Source organism: Ascaphus truei, chromosome 12, assembly GCF_040206685.1.
Source record: "Ascaphus truei isolate aAscTru1 chromosome 12, aAscTru1.hap1, whole genome shotgun sequence".
NCBI classification, from domain to species: domain Eukaryota; kingdom Metazoa; phylum Chordata; class Amphibia; order Anura; family Ascaphidae; genus Ascaphus; species Ascaphus truei.
Window position 1 is genome coordinate 36,950,631 of NC_134494.1, and position 19,665 is coordinate 36,970,295.

At 44.5% G+C, this 19,665-nt stretch overlaps 1 protein-coding gene across 1 annotated transcript in view; it reads right to left on the reverse strand.

Annotated features, from left to right (window-relative positions):
• Nucleotides 1-19,665, reverse strand: part of DCDC1 (doublecortin domain containing 1) — a 262,271-nt gene that overhangs the window by 23,348 nt on the left and 219,258 nt on the right. The window contains 4 exon segments of the mRNA XM_075567322.1: nt 1,535-1,681; nt 2,841-3,021; nt 4,535-4,738; nt 8,531-8,716. Coding sequence (XP_075423437.1) covers nt 1,535-1,681; nt 2,841-3,021; nt 4,535-4,738; nt 8,531-8,716 — 718 coding nt within the window.

A 19,665-nucleotide genomic window follows, 5' to 3' on the forward strand; every position in this document is an offset into this window, starting at 1 on the left:
CTGTACCTATAATAGTAATAATCCCCTCAGAACAAGGCATTACTGGCCAATAATGCCCCGTTCTTTGGGGATTATTACTTAAGTACTAATAATGTCACAGTCCCACCTGAAAACTTATTTTCTGAACAAAGCTTTGATTATTGGATAATCAGCGCTGCTCTAACACCTTATCTCTCTAGGCCAGGCACCTCTCTCGCTCCGCTCTCCTGCAAATGCCCTATTTTTCCTACCTGAAGGAGGTGATTTTCCAGGCTAACTCGCTGCTAATTGAAATCACAAAAGAATACTGCATGGAATCGCAAAGCTCGAACCAAATTGTTACAAAAAGGTCAATTTATGCACGGTTTGGACATGTGATAAGTGCTTCATGAATACGGTGAGCTGCAGATCAATACGAGACCTGGTTTTACCCACAAATGCACGTATCAGACTGTAATGAGGTGTAGATAGAAAACAGAGCACAACCGCAAATTCAAAAACACGCTTTCACCCCAATAAAAAAATCAGTTTGTTGCCTTCACATGGACTCAGGTAAAAAAATGCACCGCCTACGCGTTTCGCGCATACATGCACTTAATCAAGGTGTTAGACTTTAATGAACCTGACCCTTAGACTAGTGGTGCTCAACTCCAATCCTCAAGACTCCCTACAAGTCGTGTTTTAAGGATATCTCTGTCTACAAGTCTGATTGATCTACCTGTGATGAAGCTGGGATAGCCTTAAAACCTGATCTGCTGGAGGAGGGGGGGGGGGGGGGGGGGTCTTGAGGGCTGGAGTTAAGCACCCCTGCCTTAGTCTAAGCTCTTTGAAACAGGATTTATTTCTCATCTTTGTGTTATTTATAGTGTAGGAGACAAGTGCAGAGATACAACCAGGGAGACATATTTGGGGAAAATAAACCATGGCTTTTTTTATGCAGCCCGTAGCTTCAAATAATACATATTTAAGAAAGCAATCAGATAAACAAACAGCCTATCACAATGTAAGGGCCAGCTCACTCTCCCAGTCCCTATCTGCAGGGCTGGGAGGATAGGCCTCTTGCCAACCTATGACTCCTAAAAGGTACCTGTACGCAGGGGCCCCTTAGGTCAGTCTACGGGTCTGGGTTGGTGTCTGTTGGGGGCCACCCTCTGGCAGGTTGCAGGGTCCATTGCACTCTGGAATAGAGGGTCTGGTTTCTGGGGGTCTTGCTGGCAGCACAGTCCTGTGCTCAAGACAACTATTCCTGTGAGTCTCCGCTGGCAACACAGCTCCTCAGCAGGCTTTTCTACCTGTCTGATGAGCCAGGTGGAGACGGACAAATTGTCCGTAGTTGCAATTAACCAGCTCCCTGCTGGATTCGTCAGACCAATACAGGCTTTCTATTGAAGCCCTTTTAGAGGGTGGTTAAGACCCTGTCACATATAGTTTGGCGCTTGTCACTGTATTATAGTAGAACAGATTTGAACGTGTGTTCTGTGAGCGCGGTGTTGTATTGTACATGTAGAATTTACTGGCTCCCAAACTATGACTGTAATTGTAAGATTCTTCTTACCGGGCAAAGACCGGAAAGGCTCGCCGCAGGAGACCCAGACTTCAATGGGATCCCGAAGTATAAGCGAGATCAAATATTCATCCATATTATTCAGGTCTTCTGAACGAACCAGTGTTACTTCAGTTTTCTCATTCACTTCCTGCTCATCTACAGATTAAAAGAAATAAACTCACTTTTTAATGTGTCACAGATAACTGATAGAAATAATAGATGTTTGTACTTGCGTATGTATATATGTGTGTGTGTGTGTATATGTATATGTATATGTGTATATATATATATATATACATATATATATATATATATATATATATATATACACACATACATATATATATATATATATATATATATATATATATATATACACACACATATATATATATATATATATATATATATATATATATATATATATATATATATATATATATATATATATATATATATATATATATATATATATATATAATCTCACACACACACACCAAAAAAAGAAAAGAAACCCTTAAGAAGCACTCTGGTATATTAGAAAAGTAACACAATTTAATAATTAACATCACAAGAAAAAACACTCAAAAAGATATAAAAAGAACAATCCTGTTAACCCACAAAATCACATCTAATATGACTGACACCTAATAAATGTATTGTCTCATGAGCTGCAAACTGTCCTGCCACTGAATAAACATGCACAAATACCACATACTGTACAGTAACAGGGTGTGGAGGCAAGTAATTAGCCTCACACCACTGAGACTGGCCGGCCTATATAACAGAAACCTGCTGGAACAGTGCACTCCCTGTGTGATAGACTGCAAACACACTATCAAATGTAATGATCCAAATGACAGACGTATGATAAGCTGATATAAGGTGAAATGATTATGTTGAAATGGGGCAGCACAAAATAATCTGAAACTCTCATAAATAACACTCCCCAAATGAACAATGTTAAAGAGATATAAATACTCAGCCTAAACCAAGTGCTCAGAGTACTGCTAGGCGAGTCCTGTTGTGCAGTCCAGATATTAAGCAGCAAATCACAGTCAGTGTAGCCTCCTCCGTTTAGCAATACCTGGCAGCCTTAGCAGCAAAAGAAGACAGGTACAACAGCCAAGGTGGGCTCCAGGAGGAACATTAAAAAGCAATCCCCACTGCACCTTTCGCCCCTTTGCTTCGTCCGTTTAGACTTCCAGCAGCAATAATAGTAATATGTTGTGAGTACTGTACAATAAATAATGCATGAAATACAGTAAAAGAATCCCCAAAACAAATGAATAATAATAGAAAATAAAATGATCACCTTTCTGACAGTCACTGTTGGGTAATTCGTCGCTGATTTGCTTCTTCTCGTTCTGTTTAAAGAACTCATTCACAGTCCAGGCAACCAGGCTGGGCAATGTAAGAATTACAGTGCCATCAATAGTATACAGTTTGCAGGCTGGTCTGCAAAGCTCCAGCTGCCTGGTACACATGGAGAGCAACTGAAAGAACAAAGAAGTGAACACTTCACTTAAAGGAGCAATTACACCAGGGTTTCAAATGGATGGAATTGGAACACCTGAGCTACATTATAAAAGGCACTGATGCACCATAATGGAGAATTCAATATGGCCGCCAGTGTAGACCAATAGGAAGCTGCAAATAACGATGTTTCGGCTTCCTACCGGGGATCCCGCCAGATCTGGTGGCCATATTGTTTTCCCAGGAGGGAACTTTAAACTCAGTATCTTTACCAGTATGTATCTCAGAGATTGGGGTTTCCCTAGAGCTATGAAACAGTGTGGTTCAACCGGTTCCAATGATAGAAAAAAGATTTAAAAAAACAAATGCAGCCAGCAGGATTGCGGCTTTATTATTCATTCTTTTGTGTTGCTGATGCTGTAGAAAAGGTGCGGCCAATTCCAGTCCTCATGGGCTGCCAACAGTTCAGGCTTTAAGAATATCCTTGCTTCAGCACAGGTCGCTCAATCAGTGGCTCAGTCTTGACTGCTTCACCTGTGCTGAAGCAGGGATAACCTTAAAACCGGACTGTTGGTGGCCCTTGAGCACTGGAGTTTCCCACCCCTGCTGTAGCTGGTCAGTGTCCTTCATTGACACAATCTTGCTGCTTCCTGCAACAAATTATAGCATAACCTCTTTAAATATACATTTAAATTATATTATTATTATATGTTCTATGTCTTTCTAATTTCATCAGTGAGTAATGTCACACATGCACATACTTTATCACATTAATGGACTAAAATACTTGCTTTAAGCAACAACATACATAAGCAAATTTTAAAGTTTTAAATGAACAATGAAAGGTTTGTAACTAGCATTTAATTGTAAATGCACGGATATTGTGTAGGGTAAACTCCCAGAGATTGTGTAGGGTAAGTGCACGGATATTGTGTAGGGTACGTACACGGATATTGTGAGGGTAAGTTCCCAGAGATTGTGTAGGGTAAGTGTCCAGAGATTGTGAGGGTAAGTGCACAGATAGTGTAGGTTAAGTGCACGGATATTGTGTTGGGTAAGTGCACAGAGATTGTGTTGGGTAAGGGCACAGAGATTGTGTAGGGTACGTGCACAGAGATTGTGTAGGGTATGCTTATGATGGCTTACTACTCATTGGGCCATATTTACTAAGTAGTATTGGTCCACCAGACACTTGGTGACATGTTCACTTAAATGGGCCACAAGGTGTCTCATGTAATAGCTCCACTTAGTAAACATGGTTCATTGGGTCTATTTAATAAAGTCTCTAAGCGGCAAAAATAGGACAAAATAAGTGCAAAAAACAGAACCATATTCATCAAAGAAAAGGAATCCCCTTGAAAGCAATATGCGTTTTTCTTTGAATCTGGGGCAATTCTTTTGCACCGACTTTGCCCCAGCTTTGCAGCCAGAAGACTTTAGTAGATAGCCCCCTAAAAGTCTTCAAAACCCCCTTCTATACCTGAAGGTCCTGGATTAAATGGATTCACCGCTGTCTGGCTAACTGGTACTTACCGATGGAAACGTGCCAGCAATGATACGTTTTCCATCCTTAAAGCCTGCCCCGTTTTTGTATGCCGTAATCTTAACAGACCGTTGGCTTTTCGCAGCTGAGATATCCGGTGAAACATTCTGAATGGAGCGCTTTGATAGCAAGGCAGAAAGTACTTCTTCAAGGTAACGCAGGGTATTGTGCGCTTCAGATGTAGATAAGTCAGTCTGCACAACAACAAAAACTAAAATGAGTTAAAAGCACTATTATATATATTCAACCTTCACTCTAAAAATAATTCCCACAGAGTGTTAAGGTGCACAGTTTAATGGTGTCTCTCTGTGTGGTATTTCAATGTGTGTGTCTATATACCCTGTGTTCAGAAAACACGGAACACCTTTCACTTTTCGGCAAATCTTGCAGAAAAAATCCCTACATTTTGATGAACATCTGAGCAATTATAGGTCTGTCACAGTAGATTACTACATGTAAGAATTATTTGATCATCTAATTGGTGACGGCGTGATGACCTCATCAAGTGCATAGTTACAAAATGGTGTTTAACGATAGATAAGCGCGTTATAAAATGCGTGTGGCAGAGCAAGGATTATGATCCAAAACGCTTACATAAAATGTTTCCTGGTAAAGGATGGTCGCTAGGGGGACTGAAAAATGTGTCGTGCAGGAGAGGGAGCAGCTGGCTCAGCGCATTATCGATTATGCGACGTTCTCATCTTCGGGCGCACATTTCAGCAGAGGAGGACATTTTCAGCACACTTTGAACCATAGTGACATCAATTTAGTTAACATCAGTTGATTGTCTACATTGTGCTTCTTATATAGTGGGGGGGGGGGGTGTGGAGGAGCAAAATCTGCCGAATTCCTCCTGTTCGGAATTATCCAAACCATGGCTTAGGTCTCAGAGCCAAAACAAAAGGTGACTCCCTCCCAGCTCCTCTGCAGGCTTGGTCCCTCCTCCCAATCCTCCGCTTCTCCTCTCTAGCAAGCTTCTCTTCCCCCTCCTGATCCCAGCTACTCTCCTGACTGGCAAACTCCACCCCCATACCAAACAAGCTCCACCCAAAATGGTAAATCTCTGCTGCTCCCTACGTTCTTCTCACCTCTGAACCTCCCTTCCATCATTCCCTGCACATCACTCCAACCATTCCCCCCAATACCCAACTACACATTTTCCCCCATGATCCCATACACACCCTCTCATCATCCATCTCCACATCCTTCCATGGTCCCCCGGAGACAACCCCATCATTCCATATCAATCAAAAGGAGAATTTATTGATGCATTCTATGCCCTTGTCCTTTAAGATTTTGAGGCACTATGTAATAAGCATCCTCATAGATCGCAAAATTGTGTCCCATGATGAACATAGAGCTCTCGTCGAGATTAGGAATTTAGACACGGTAGTCATTAGCGGACAAAGAGGGCAGTCTGGTCCTTCAGGACAGCCACACCTATGCATATATATAGGAAACCAGGTGTCCCACCAAGGAGACAAAAAACAGCACTCAAGGTATATTTCAAAAGTGTATTTGAAAAAAAGCAGGCACATATAAATCCAACGTTTCGGTCCTGTATAGGACCTTCCTCAGGGGCGTGCTGGAGAACACTGCCCAAGGAAAACATATATACCCATCACCCACCTGTGAAAAAAAACTGGAGTACTGTAGGCGCATGGGAGCCCTGTCATCACTGTGCAGCTCCCATGCGCCTACAGTACTCCCGTTTTTAATTACAATCAGCTGGTTCTTGATTATGCACACAGGTGGGTGATGGGTATATATGTTTTCCTTGGGCAGTGTTCTCCAGCACGCCCCTGAGGAAGGTCCTATACAGGACCGAAACGTTGGATTTATATGTGCCTGCTTTTTTTCAAATACACTTTTGCAATATACCTTGAGTGCTGTTTTTTGTCTCCTTGGTGGGACACCTGGTTTCCTGTTATTTTTGTTGAACAAGCACCTATTTCTTTGGAGCCTTTGAAGTGCCTGCTGTTATCTTTATATATATATATATATATTACCTCACCTTCTTACATCATTGTCACTATTATTGATTGTATGTATTCCATCACTATAGGACTAAGGTCCCAGAACACACGGTTAGCACACAAGTTTAATGATATTTGATTAAGGTCACATTGGTTAACTCTCACTATTTCACATAATTTTGGTTTATTTCTCTAGGCGCCATCGTGTTGTTTTTGTGTGTGTATGTGTATGTGTACATATATATATATACACACTTGTATTATGCAGACATCTGAAATGTGTATATATAAAACATTTGCATTAATAATGATAAAAAAAATAAACTTATACATACGAAATGAAATGGTCAGACAAAGAAAACACCTCACTCCAGAAAGAGGCAGTTCATGCCTGAGTGCTCTAATGTTTAGATGCAAAACAATGCCCTGAATGGCAGGCAATCACAGGGCCTGGACATTTCAGGCCACTATTGGGATTCTGATAAAGAGTAAATACATATTTGTTTTCTCGAGCAAACCCTACGAGTGCCAGTCATGATATATTGTTTTATATAAGAAACACTAAAGATTGCATTTAATGGACTCGTTTTTAATTACAATTTAAAAATACTCTTTATAAATGTTGATAAGACATTCCAATACTTACATATTCTGCCGTAATCCAAAACCAGGACAAAAAACAACCTGGAGCAAAACCAAACTTTAAACACCAGAACAAGTGAGTATTTCTCCCCCCCCCCCCCCACCACAGGATGGACAGCATATCCCTTCTCACATACTGTACAGTACAAATATATATACAGGGCTCGACAAATGCACTCGCCCCCTCGTGCATTTTACCTGCTCGCGAGTGTTACCGGCGGCGTGGTACGGCGTCTCGCGGCATTCTCCTGACTCTTCACCAGCAACTTCCGTGTCTCCGCTGCAGCTCCAGTAAAGATGGCTGCGTGGAGTCAAATGATGCCGCGTTGATGACATCAGGACGCTAAGTGACATCACGCGGCGTCATGTTGTCATGGCAACTTGACGCAGCGTGACATTGTGACGTCACATAGCGTCCCATTGTTATGGCAATGCGAGCAGCCATCTTTATGGGAGCTGCAGCCGAGACACGGGAGTTGCTGGGGCGGAATCAGGAGAGTGCCGGGAGACGCCGCACCCAGTCACCGGTAACACTCGCGAGCAGGTAAAATGAAGGGGGCGAGAGTTTTTTTTTGGGGGGGTGACTTTTATTTGGGGGAATTTGTCGAGCCCTGTGTGTGTGTATGTGTGTATAACCATAACAGTGAGGCAGCATTTACAGATACATTTCTACTTTGGTCTGGTAATTTGCGCACCTTATTATTTTTTTTCTCTCTCTCTCTCTCTCTCTCTCTCTCTCTCTCTCTCTATACACACATTTTAAGTATGTCATCAGTCTGTGTTTTTTTTTTTTTTTTTTTTTTTTTAAATCAAGTTGAGTTTGGCTATCAGAACCGGAAAACTGATATATTGAGTTTAACCAAATATTATTTATTTCTAAAATGTACTGTATTACCAGGAAGTAATACATTGAGAGTTACCACTCGTTTTCAAGTATGTCCTGGGCATAGCGTTATGATGACAGATGCATGGTTACATTAAGTGAGCACGAGGAGACCTCATTCAGCACCACCTATCATTTATAGGGTTTTTCTATCCATTTCAACCCTTGGGTGCTTTCTATTGACTTCATTCTGTATTCTGGACGATCGTGTCATTTTGACTTCTCACCTATCTCATCTTTAACATTTTATTGTAATACCTGTGCCATTATTCATACTGTATCACCTGAGGTGGGTGTGCGCAGCTCGTTATTCTTTGCTTTTTTGCTATAATTATGTAATACATGTATGTATACAAATGACATTCAACCCAGGAACACATCCCACTACAAAAGTGAAATATATGAAGGTGGTCCTTGTAGAGACGACTTGTTAACACGTACCCCTAATAAACTAAACCCCACAGTATAAGGTTATGTTATATTACCTTTGTCACATGGAGACATTTAAAGGGACCGGTTGGGTTTAGGTTCGAGTCTTTACGTCCCATAGCGCAGAAGAATGTGCTACCTGCGGAGATCTTTGTCAGTTCTTTGTTTCCTCTTATGGTCCTTGCACAGGGCAAACAAGTCACTATTTCCTCTTTGCCATTGGGTGACAATAAAGAATAACCCTGTATAACAGAAAAAAAAATGCTTTTGTTTTAAACAAAAATGGTATGATGAAAAAAACACGATTTTCAAGCATGAAAACCAGCTGCTAAACTGGTGCAACGTCTGATCAAAAAAAAAAACAATGCCTTTTGTTCTTTTTTTTTTTTTTTTTAATTTGATGCGGTTTCTTGCACCCGTTGTGCACTGTAGCAAGGTGCTTCATCAAAAATATCTTATATAGAAAAACCTGATGAACCGAGGAGCAAAACTTTACTAAGTACAGTGCAAATATGTACTGTAGACATAAACCACAAGCATTTACCATACAAATAGATAAATTGGTAAGCTATTTGTGTCCAATGTAAAGGGTAATAAAATAATTTGCTGCACAAAATCATTACTATTGTTTTTGTAAGTTCATTTTAGTTCCATGAGTATTTGATTGAACCAGAGTCAGATAATCTTTTTTTGTCAGCAGGCGGTTAGAACGTGCTCTGTTCACAACATGATGGTGTTAAATTCTGCTGGCAGCGGCATCCAGGCACAACCAATGAACCTGAGCTGTAAGATTTTAATTAAAGACCGCCTGAGAATACAGCCAGTGTCTCACACAGAGGCTGAGAGAAGACTCTCACCCTGAGAATACAGCCAGTGTCTCACAGAGGCTGAGAGAAGGCTGTCACCCTGAGAATACAGCCAGTGTCTCACACAGAGGCTGAGAGAAAGCTGTCACCCTGAGAATACAGCCAGTGTCTCACACAGAGGCTGATAGAAAGCCGTCACCCTGAGAATATAGCCCGTGTCACATGCAGAGGCTGAGAGAAGGCTGTCACCCTGAGAATACAGCCAGTGTCTCACGCAGAGGCTGAGAGAAGGCTGTCACCCTGAGAATACAGCCAGTGTCAAACAGAGGCTGAGAGAAGGCTGTCACCCTGAGAATACAGCAAGTGTCTCACACAGAGGCTGAGAGAAAGCTGTCACCCTGAGAATATAGCCCGTGTCTCACGCAGAGGCTGAGAGAAGGCTGTCACCCTGAGAATACAGCCTGTGTCACACAGAGGCTGAGAGAAGGCTGTCACCCTGAGAATACAGCCAGTGTCTCACACAGAGGCTGAGAGAAAGCTGTCACCCTGAGAATACAGCCAGTGTCTCACACAGAGGCTGAGAGAAGGCTGTCACCCTGAGAATACAGCCAGTGTCTCACACAGAGGCTGAGAGAAGGTTGTCACCCTGAGAATACAGCCAGTGTCTCACACAGAGGCTGAGAGAAGGCTGTCACCCTGAGAGTACAGCCAGTGTCTCAAACAGAGGCTGAGAGAAGGCTGTCACCCTGAGAATACAGCCAGTGTCTCACACAGAGGCTGAGAGAAGGTTGTCACCCTGAGAATACAGCCAGTGTCTCACACAGAGGCTGAGAGAAGGCTGTCACCCTGAGAGTACAGCCAGTGTCTCAAACAGAGGCTGAGAGAAGGCTGTCACCCTGAGAATACAGCCAGTGTCTCACACAGAGGCTGAGAGAAGGCTGTCACCCTCAGAGTACAGCCAGTGTCTCACACAGAGGCTGAGAGAAGAATGTCAGTCTGAGAATACAGCCAGTGTCTCACACAGAGGTTGAGAGAAGGTTGTCTCCTTGAGAATACAGCCAGTGTATCACACAGAGGCTGAGAGAAGGTTGTCTCCCTGAGAATACAGCCAGTGTATCACACAGAGGCTGAGAGAAGAATGTCAGTCTGAGAATACAGCCAGTGTCTCACACAGAGGTTGAGAGAAGGTTGTCTCCCTGAGAATACAGCCAGTGTCACACAGAGGCTGAGAAAGCTGTCACCCTGAGAATACAGCCCGTGTCTCACACAGAGGCTGAGAGAAGGGTCAGCCTGAGAATACAGCCAGTGTCACATGCAGGCTGAGAGAAGGGTCAGCCTGAGAATACAGCCAGTGTCACATGCAGGCTGAGAGAAGGCTATCACCCTGAGGGTACAGCCCGTGTCTCACACAGAGGCTGAGAGAAGGCTGTCACCCTGAGAATACAGCCTGTGTCACACAGAGGCTGAGAGAAGGCTGTCACCCTGAGAATACAGCCAGTGTATCACACAGAGGCTGAGAGAAAGCTGTCACCCTGAGAATACAGCCAGTGTCTCACACAGAGGCTGAGAGAAGGCTGTCACCCTGAGAATACAGCCAGTGTCTCACACAGAGGCTGAGAGAAGGTTGTCACCCTGAGAATACAGCCAGTGTCTCACACAGAGGCTGAGAGAAGGCTGTCACCCTGAGAGTACAGCCAGTGTCTCAAACAGAGGCTGAGAGAAGGCTGTCACCCTGAGAATACAGCCAGTGTCTCACACAGAGGCTGAGAGAAGGCTGTCACCCTCAGAGTACAGCCAGTGTCTCACACAGAGGCTGAGAGAAGAATGTCAGTCTGAGAATACAGCCAGTGTCTCACACAGAGGTTGAGAGAAGGTTGTCTCCTTGAGAATACAGCCAGTGTATCACACAGAGGCTGAGAGAAGGTTGTCTCCCTGAGAATACAGCCAGTGTATCACACAGAGGCTGAGAGAAGAATGTCAGTCTGAGAATACAGCCAGTGTCTCACACAGAGGTTGAGAGAAGGTTGTCTCCCTGAGAATACAGCCAGTGTCACACAGAGGCTGAGAAAGCTGTCACCCTGAGAATACAGCCCGTGTCTCACACAGAGGCTGAGAGAAGGGTCAGCCTGAGAATACAGCCAGTGTCACATGCAGGCTGAGAGAAGGGTCAGCCTGAGAATACAGCCAGTGTCACATGCAGGCTGAGAGAAGGCTGTCACCCTGAGGGTACAGCCCGTGTCTCACACAGAGGCTGAGAGAAGGCTGTCACCCTGAGAATACAGCCAGTGTCTCACACAGAGGCTGAGAGAAGGCTGTCACCCTGAGAATACAGCCAGTGTCTCACACAGAGGCTGAGAGAAGGCTGTCACCCTGAGAATACAGCCCGTGTCTCACACAGAGGCTGAGAGAAGGCTGTCACCCTCAGAGTACAGCCAGTGTCTCACACAGAGGCTGAGAGAAGAATGTCAGTCTGAGAATACAGCCAGTGTCTCACACAGAGGTTGAGAGAAGGTTGTCTCCTTGAGAATACAGCCAGTGTATCACACAGAGGCTGAGAGAAGGTTGTCTCCCTGAGAATACAGCCAGTGTATCACACAGAGGCTGAGAGAAGAATGTCAGTCTGAGAATACAGCCAGTGTCTCACACAGAGGTTGAGAGAAGGTTGTCTCCCTGAGAATACAGCCAGTGTCACACAGAGGCTGAGAAAGCTGTCACCCTGAGAATACAGCCCGTGTCTCACACAGAGGCTGAGAGAAGGGTCAGCCTGAGAATACAGCCAGTGTCACATGCAGGCTGAGAGAAGGGTCAGCCTGAGAATACAGCCAGTGTCACATGCAGGCTGAGAGAAGGCTGTCACCCTGAGGGTACAGCCCGTGTCTCACACAGAGGCTGAGAGAAGGCTGTCACCCTGAGAATACAGCCAGTGTCTCACACAGAGGCTGAGAGAAGGCTGTCACCCTGAGAATACAGCCAGTGTCTCACACAGAGGCTGAGAGAAGGCTGTCACCCTGAGAATACAGCCCGTGTCTCACACAGAGGCTGAGAGAAGGCTGTCACCCTCAGAGTACAGCCAGTGTCTCACACAGAGGCTGAGAGAAGAATGTCAGTCTGAGAATACAGCCAGTGTCTCACACAGAGGTTGAGAGAAGGTTGTCTCCTTGAGAATACAGCCAGTGTATCACACAGAGGCTGAGAGAAGGTTGTCTCCCTGAGAATACAGCCAGTGTATCACACAGAGGCTGAGAGAAGAATGTCAGTCTGAGAATACAGCCAGTGTCTCACACAGAGGTTGAGAGAAGGTTGTCTCCCTGAGAATACAGCCAGTGTCACACAGAGGCTGAGAAAGCTGTCACCCTGAGAATACAGCCCGTGTCTCACACAGAGGCTGAGAGAAGGGTCAGCCTGAGAATACAGCCAGTGTCACATGCAGGCTGAGAGAAGGGTCAGCCTGAGAATACAGCCAGTGTCACATGCAGGCTGAGAGAAGGCTGTCACCCTGAGGGTACAGCCCGTGTCTCACACAGAGGCTGAGAGAAGGCTGTCACCCTGAGAATACAGCCAGTGTCTCACACAGAGGCTGAGAGAAGGCTGTCACCCTGAGAATACAGCCAGTGTCTCACACAGAGGCTGAGAGAAGGCTGTCACCCTGAGAATACAGCCCGTGTCTCACACAGAGGCAGAGAGAAGGCTGTCACCCTGAGAATACAGCCAGTGTCTCACATAGAGGCTGAGAGAAGACTCTCACCCTGAGAATACAGCCAGTGTATCACACAGAGGCTGAGAGAAGGCTGTCACCCTGAGAATACAGCCAGTGTCTCACATAGAGGCTGAGAGAAGACTCTCACCCTGAGAATACAGCCAGTGTATCACACAGAGGCTGAGAGAAGGCTGTCACCCTGAGAATACAGCCAGTGTCTCACACAGAGGCTGAGAGAAGGCTGTCACCCTGAGAATACAGCCAGTGTCTCACACAGAGGCTGAGAGAAGGCTGTCACCCTGAGAATACAGCCAGTGTCTCACACAGAGGCTGAGAGAAGGCTGTCACCCTGAGAATACAGCCAGTGTCTCACATAGAGGCTGAGAGAAGACTCTCACCCTGAGGGTACAGCCCGTGTCTCACACAGAGGCTGAGAGAAGACTGTCACCCTGAGAATACAGCCCGTGTCTCACACAGAGGCTGAGAGAAGGCTGTCACCCTGAGAATACAGCCAGTGTCTCACACAGACAACATTCTTATCTTCCCTTCCAGTGGTCGCGTCATCGTGTTATGTGTGTGACGCCGACTGGGGGCTGCCCATAGGGGTATTTGAATATATGTGAATATATACAGTGGAAACCAGGTGAAATTAAAACCCTGAGGAACAATACCAACTAGTAGCATAATTCCATATTAAAAGCTCACAGACCACTATATGCTGCCGGTGTCTATAGCTCGTAATGGACACCACAGTAAAGAATATGATCTATAATTACCAGGGCTGAATTATCACCACAGCAGGTTCCCGTGGAGACGCAGGGCTAAGCTATAATAGCTATAAGAGCCCCTATCATGTACTCTATTTAACTGCAGCAATACATTCAAAATACTTTGTCTCTGAGACCGGTGTTTCAGTCACGCTAGTGACGTCACAATGGCGGACGTCACCAAAACTCGACGGGTGTTTCGTTCAACAGAACTTCTTCGGGGGTTGTAACTAGTTCTCAGATAGCACCTCTCCAGTACCAGTTACAACACCCAGCTGAACAGGTACTTTCTTCATTACTTTATGCTGCAAACTGGGCCCGTTCTCCAACTGATTATTATCCTTTATTTGTAAAGCGCCAACGTATTCCGTAGCGCGGTACAATGGGGGTACAGAGTTATGTATATTACATAAACAGAATGAAAAATAAGTGCAAACAGATATTGAAGGTATTGAAGGCCCTGATTCTGAGAGTTTACAATCTAATCGGCATGTGGGGAGACTAGCAGAAACAGCAGGCCTACATTTGAGTGCATTGGTTAGAGCAGCGGTGCGCAAACTGGGAGACTTTTTTTGGGGGGCGCGGCTCACTTACCCCGCTTCTGTGTCAACTCGTCAGTTTTCAGATGGGTTTTGAAGTTAGAGAGAGAAGGTGCTTAGCGGATGTTGACAGGGAAGGTTCCAGAGGCAAGGTCCAGCATGTCAGAAGGGTTGTGGGTGTGAGGGAGCTGTAGTTGGTGCCGGCGCCATTGTACCGTGCCCCACGGTTACAGAGGCCCCACACTCTTCCCCATAACAATTAAGCTGATTGCCAGGGGAGAGCACGGGGCCTCTAACTCTCTTACCTTCTCCTTCACCATCTCTTCCTGAAGGGTCCCTCATCATGGTGCCACGATGGCAAATGGCGTCGCGTTGCCATGACAATGGGATGTCACGTGACGTCCCGATGTCATGGCAACACGTTAACTTTGCGGCACCGTGATGAGGGACCCTGCAGGAAGAGATGGTGAAGGAGAAGGTAAGAGGCCCCGCACGACATGTCTGCACAGAGCCCCGCAATATTCCTAGCCAGCCCTGTAGTGGCACGGGATAATAATAAGAGCAGAGTGTAAAGAGCACATAGAAGGTAAAGCGAGAGATTAAAGCTGAGATATAAGGAGGGACAGAGGAGGGGAGAGCCTTGAAGAGAAGAATTTTGTTGTGAATGCAGGGAATGGTGACAAAGTGGCCTCTTAGTTAGGGTCAGTAAGGAATTCCCACCAACTTCTTTCAAAGAAAAGTCCTTTATTTCCCAGACTGGGAAATCCAGGTTGCAGTTCACTTACAGTATACTTGCTGTGTCCAAAAAGAACAACAAAGAGCTCAGCCATACAAACAAAGCGTAGTTCAGGCAGACCCTCTGGGAACCTGTTCCTTCACAGGTTGTAAAAAGACTGACCTCAGGGTGTCTTCTGCTTCCATTTTAAACTCCAGTCCCAATCAGGAGTTCATTGGGAACGATCCCTGCATTTTAGGCAGACCTGTAAGCTAGGGTGTGATCTCCTGGACCTGGAATAGTGAAGGAGTTTAACTCTTTCACTCCCTATCTTCCTACATGCCCTATAGACTCCCTCACATCCCTCCCGCCCTCAGAGTGTTGCTCCACGCACACTCGCTACCGGACGCATCCTTCCTGTCCCGGGACAAAAAAATCTGCATTGAGATGGAGTCTCTCTGCCCTATGCTGGATCCTAAAAGAGAAGGGTTGTAGGACGAGGTAACACATGACCCTGGGGTTGGTGTCCTTCATACTATGAAGCCATTTGAGTGCATGGTCTGTTATGAGGGTAAATGTGACACCCAGGAGGTAATAACTGAGTGCCAACAGTGCCCACTTACCGCCAAGCATTCTTTCTCTAACACTGAGTAGGCCTGTTCTGTACCTGAGTAGGTAACTGTTAAGAAGAGAAGAGGAAATGTCTCCCCATTTGTCACTTGGGACAAGACGCACCCTAAACCTACTTCTCAGGCATTAGTCTGTAAAACAAAGGGTTCCCCAAAGCCTGGGCTCTGCAGCACTGACTCTGAACAGTATTGTCTTCACTCCCTGAAACATGTCCTCACACTATTATCAACCGAACCTCGTTGGGTGCTACTTTTTTTTGTCAGGTCAGTAAGTGGGACAAGGAAAGTGGAAGAATTGGGTACAAATTTCCTATAATATCTTGCCAAGCCCAAAAAAGCTCTTACTTGTTTTTTTTGTTGTGGGCACTGGACAGTCCATCAACGCTTCTACTTCCACCTGTTATGGGGTAATAACACCTGATCCATAAGCCTCTGGAAGGTAGCGGGGGCATTGTGAAACCAAAAAAGGCATGGTCCGAAAATGAAACAAGCCAAAGGGGATGGCAAAAGCATTTTTTTCCTTTGACTTTTCCGTTAAAGGGATCTGCCAATATCCCTTAGTGAAATCTAACATTGTGATATAATTGGCCTTCCCTAGCCTCTGTAACAACTCATTAACAGGGCATGGGGTACACATCTAATTTAGGAATTGCATTTACTTTTCTAAAAACGATTCAAACCCTTGTAAATCCATCAGGTTTAGGAACTAATACAATGGGGCCACACCATTCACTCTGTGACCTTTCTACAACCCCCAATGTGAGCATGGTTTCCAGTTCTGCTTTCACAACTGCCCTTCATTTTTCAGGAATACGATAAGATCTTCTTTCCCTTTCTTAACTGGTTCAGTTTCAACAAGGTGTGCAATCAGATGTGTTTTCTCTGGCAACAGAGAGAACATCATCAGAGAATTGTTAAACTGTCTTTTGTGCCTGTAACTTCTGATCTAAGGAGAGATTTTCCCCTAGTTGGATACTCTCCCCTATTTGTAAGGGTTCTGCCTTTGACCCCAAATGTAACACACCTCCTATTGAAATAAACAGATTTTCTTGAGCCTTCCAGGGTTTCATAAGATTTACATGATAAATCTGTTTTCCTTTTCTTTTTTTCCTGGCTAAAATATTTCATAGTCTACAGGCCTTACTTTTCGAGTTATTTCAAAGGGACTATGCCATTTTGCCAACAATTTCTATTCTGTAGTGGGAAGAAGGCGCAGTACCTTATCTCTTGGCTGAAATTCTCTTACCAGGTCCCCTTTATTATAATGCAGCTCCTGTGCCTTTTGTGCTTTTGGTAGGTCCTCTTTGTTGTCTTTCATAAAGTAATTTGAATGGTGAAAACTCTGTGGAAGACTGGGGAACTTCCCGGATAGCAAAGAGAAGTGGTGAAAGCAGTTTATCCCAATGCCGTGGATCAGTGGAGATAAACTTCCTTAACATATTCTTAAGGGTTTTAGTGAAGTGATCGATGTGCCCGTCTGTTTGTGAATGATAAACAGAGGTTTATATCGACTTCAATCTTAACAGCTCACAGAACTCTTACAAACAAGCCTGGACATAAAATGTGTCCCTTGATCTATTAAAATTTCTGTAGGAAATCCAAACGTGGGTAAGAACTTAATCAGTTCTGTAGCTATAACCTTAGCAGAGGTTGTTCTCAAAGGAATAGCTTCTGGGTATCTGGTAGCATAATCTACTATGACGAGTATGCACTGATAACCTGCAGAACTTTCCTCCAGGGGGCCAACTATGTCAAATCCTATCCTTTCAAAAGGGATTCCCCTATTGGAATTGGTACCAACGGAGCATTCATTTTTCCCTTTGGGGCAATTACCTGGCACTCTGGGCATAAACCACAGAAAATTGGTACCTCTTTATAAATCCCACGTCAGAAGAACTGTGCCAGTAGCCATGCTAATGTTTTCTCTCCCTTCCCAATTGACCTGAACATGGAAGAGTATGGGCTAGGCGTAACACCCCTTTCCGGAACGGAACAAGTACTAATAGTTGCATTTGTTCATCTTTGGTTTGCTCATCTTTATCAACTCTATATAAGAGATCGATATGCAACTCAAAGTGAGGGAAACTGGCTGCCAATTGGGGTTTTATTATTTCCTTGTTTACCTCCGCCATCTGATCATATACCCGGCTCAAGGAATTGTCATTCCTTTGCTCCACTAGAACGTTTTAGAAGCTGTTAAACATCTCAGCCTCCACTAAGGGAGTGTTATCTATTCCCTGTCCTCCAACATCCTGGGTGACTGGTACTTGATTAATTTGGGGTACTTCGTTTCCTGCACTGTACCAACCGTAACTACCTCAGGTGCACCCTCTTTCTTTTCAAATTTCCATTGACTTTTGTTTTTTCGAGGCCTGAACTAAAACAACTCTGGGTCCTTAAAGAGGATCCCCTTTGCTTTAGTTCTCTAGGACTTAAGTGGTGAAGCAGGGGTTTCTAATAACTCAATGAAAAACCCTGAATCCCAATCCAGTATCACAGGATATCCCACCAGCAAAGACCGCAAATACCGCCCACAGTCAGTGCTACTGTAGCACATGTGTACCCATCGATATCACCATGTATACATTCTATACAGTATATACAGTATCAGGCCTCGGCCTCTAACTCTTTCCACGGTAACCAATTCTTCCTGCACTTGTTTTTCACTACAGCCCGAATCAACAAACCGTTTAGCTCAGTTCTTTCTATGCTTAGGGGTACTAGGAACTTGGTTCTGGCTGGGTGCATTCCAATGCCAAATTCCCAATGTTACATCCAATATGACAAAAAATATATAGTTAAACACTTAACTGTTTGTCTTCTCATAAGTAAGGGTAATTTAGTGAATGAATAAGAAGACAAACAGTTGGGTATTTAACTGTTTATTTTTTGTTATATTGGATGTAGCATTGGGAATGTGTGTCTTTCCGTGTAGGAATGAGTATAATTACAGTCCATGTAGGGACACGGCCAAGCCATGTGACCGGGCTCATAACATGAAAAATATATTATGGGTTTTTTGGTGGTCCCCGATTCCCTTCCTCCGCTTTCCCCCCAACTGGGATTTAAACTGGGACTCCTTGGGAATCCCCCAGAGAGATTCCTTGCTGTTGTCTCCCTCCATACTGCCAAGCAGGGGGCATCAATTTGTTCCCAGAGCCTTTTCCATTATCTCCCCCCCACCTAAAAAAAACCTGCCGGACCCTTCCATACTACGGGTCTTCAGGATTGGAATTCGTCTCCTATTGCGGCTGCAATCTTCATCCATGTCTATGACAGATTTTTAGTGGCACAGTGTCATTATACGAGTGCCACAAACGTTTCATAGGAGTCATGAGCATTGTCAGTTAACTCTCATAGAAATTGGTCCAACACGAGTAGCTCTATAGTTTTTTTGGGGGGGGGGGAGGGGATTGTTGATTTGTGGCCATAGCCACATCTGTGCCACATTAATAATGTCAAACATTTATGAACGAGGGGCCTTGTCCTTCTGGAACATCCATGTGTGAATCCTCGGTGCACGGACGGTTGCAGTTACTCTGATTCTGATGGGAATTTCTGTCTTCAGACGAGGATAATCTTCAGCATCTTCTAAATCAAGGATGTGGTAGGCCTTTTGAGCTTCAGCACACAAAAAAGGCACCATCCCCCTGTTCCTGAGGATAAGCCTTCCTAACACTGTTCTCTTGAATTGAAGAAGGTAGGCCTCAACATCATCCTCTCTAGTCATTTATTGTAAATAAATCATTGGAATTGATCACCTGATGCTCCTGCATGCTATTAGGGCCCACAGTGCTTAGTCTTGGGAAAAAATCTCCCAGTCTTTTAGCCACTACCAGTAACATGTGCATCATTCTCTTGTTGCAGTTGGTTTGTTGCTGTGCAGTAGCATGCACTAGGGTCTTCACTAAATCCTCTGTTCTAGAGGTACTTCAAGGGTGTTCCTTACATAGACCACAGGGTGTAAAATCCCACCTCTAACACCATATTTGATGGAATGGCCTCCTAGTTAGGCTCAGTATCTAATTCACACCAACT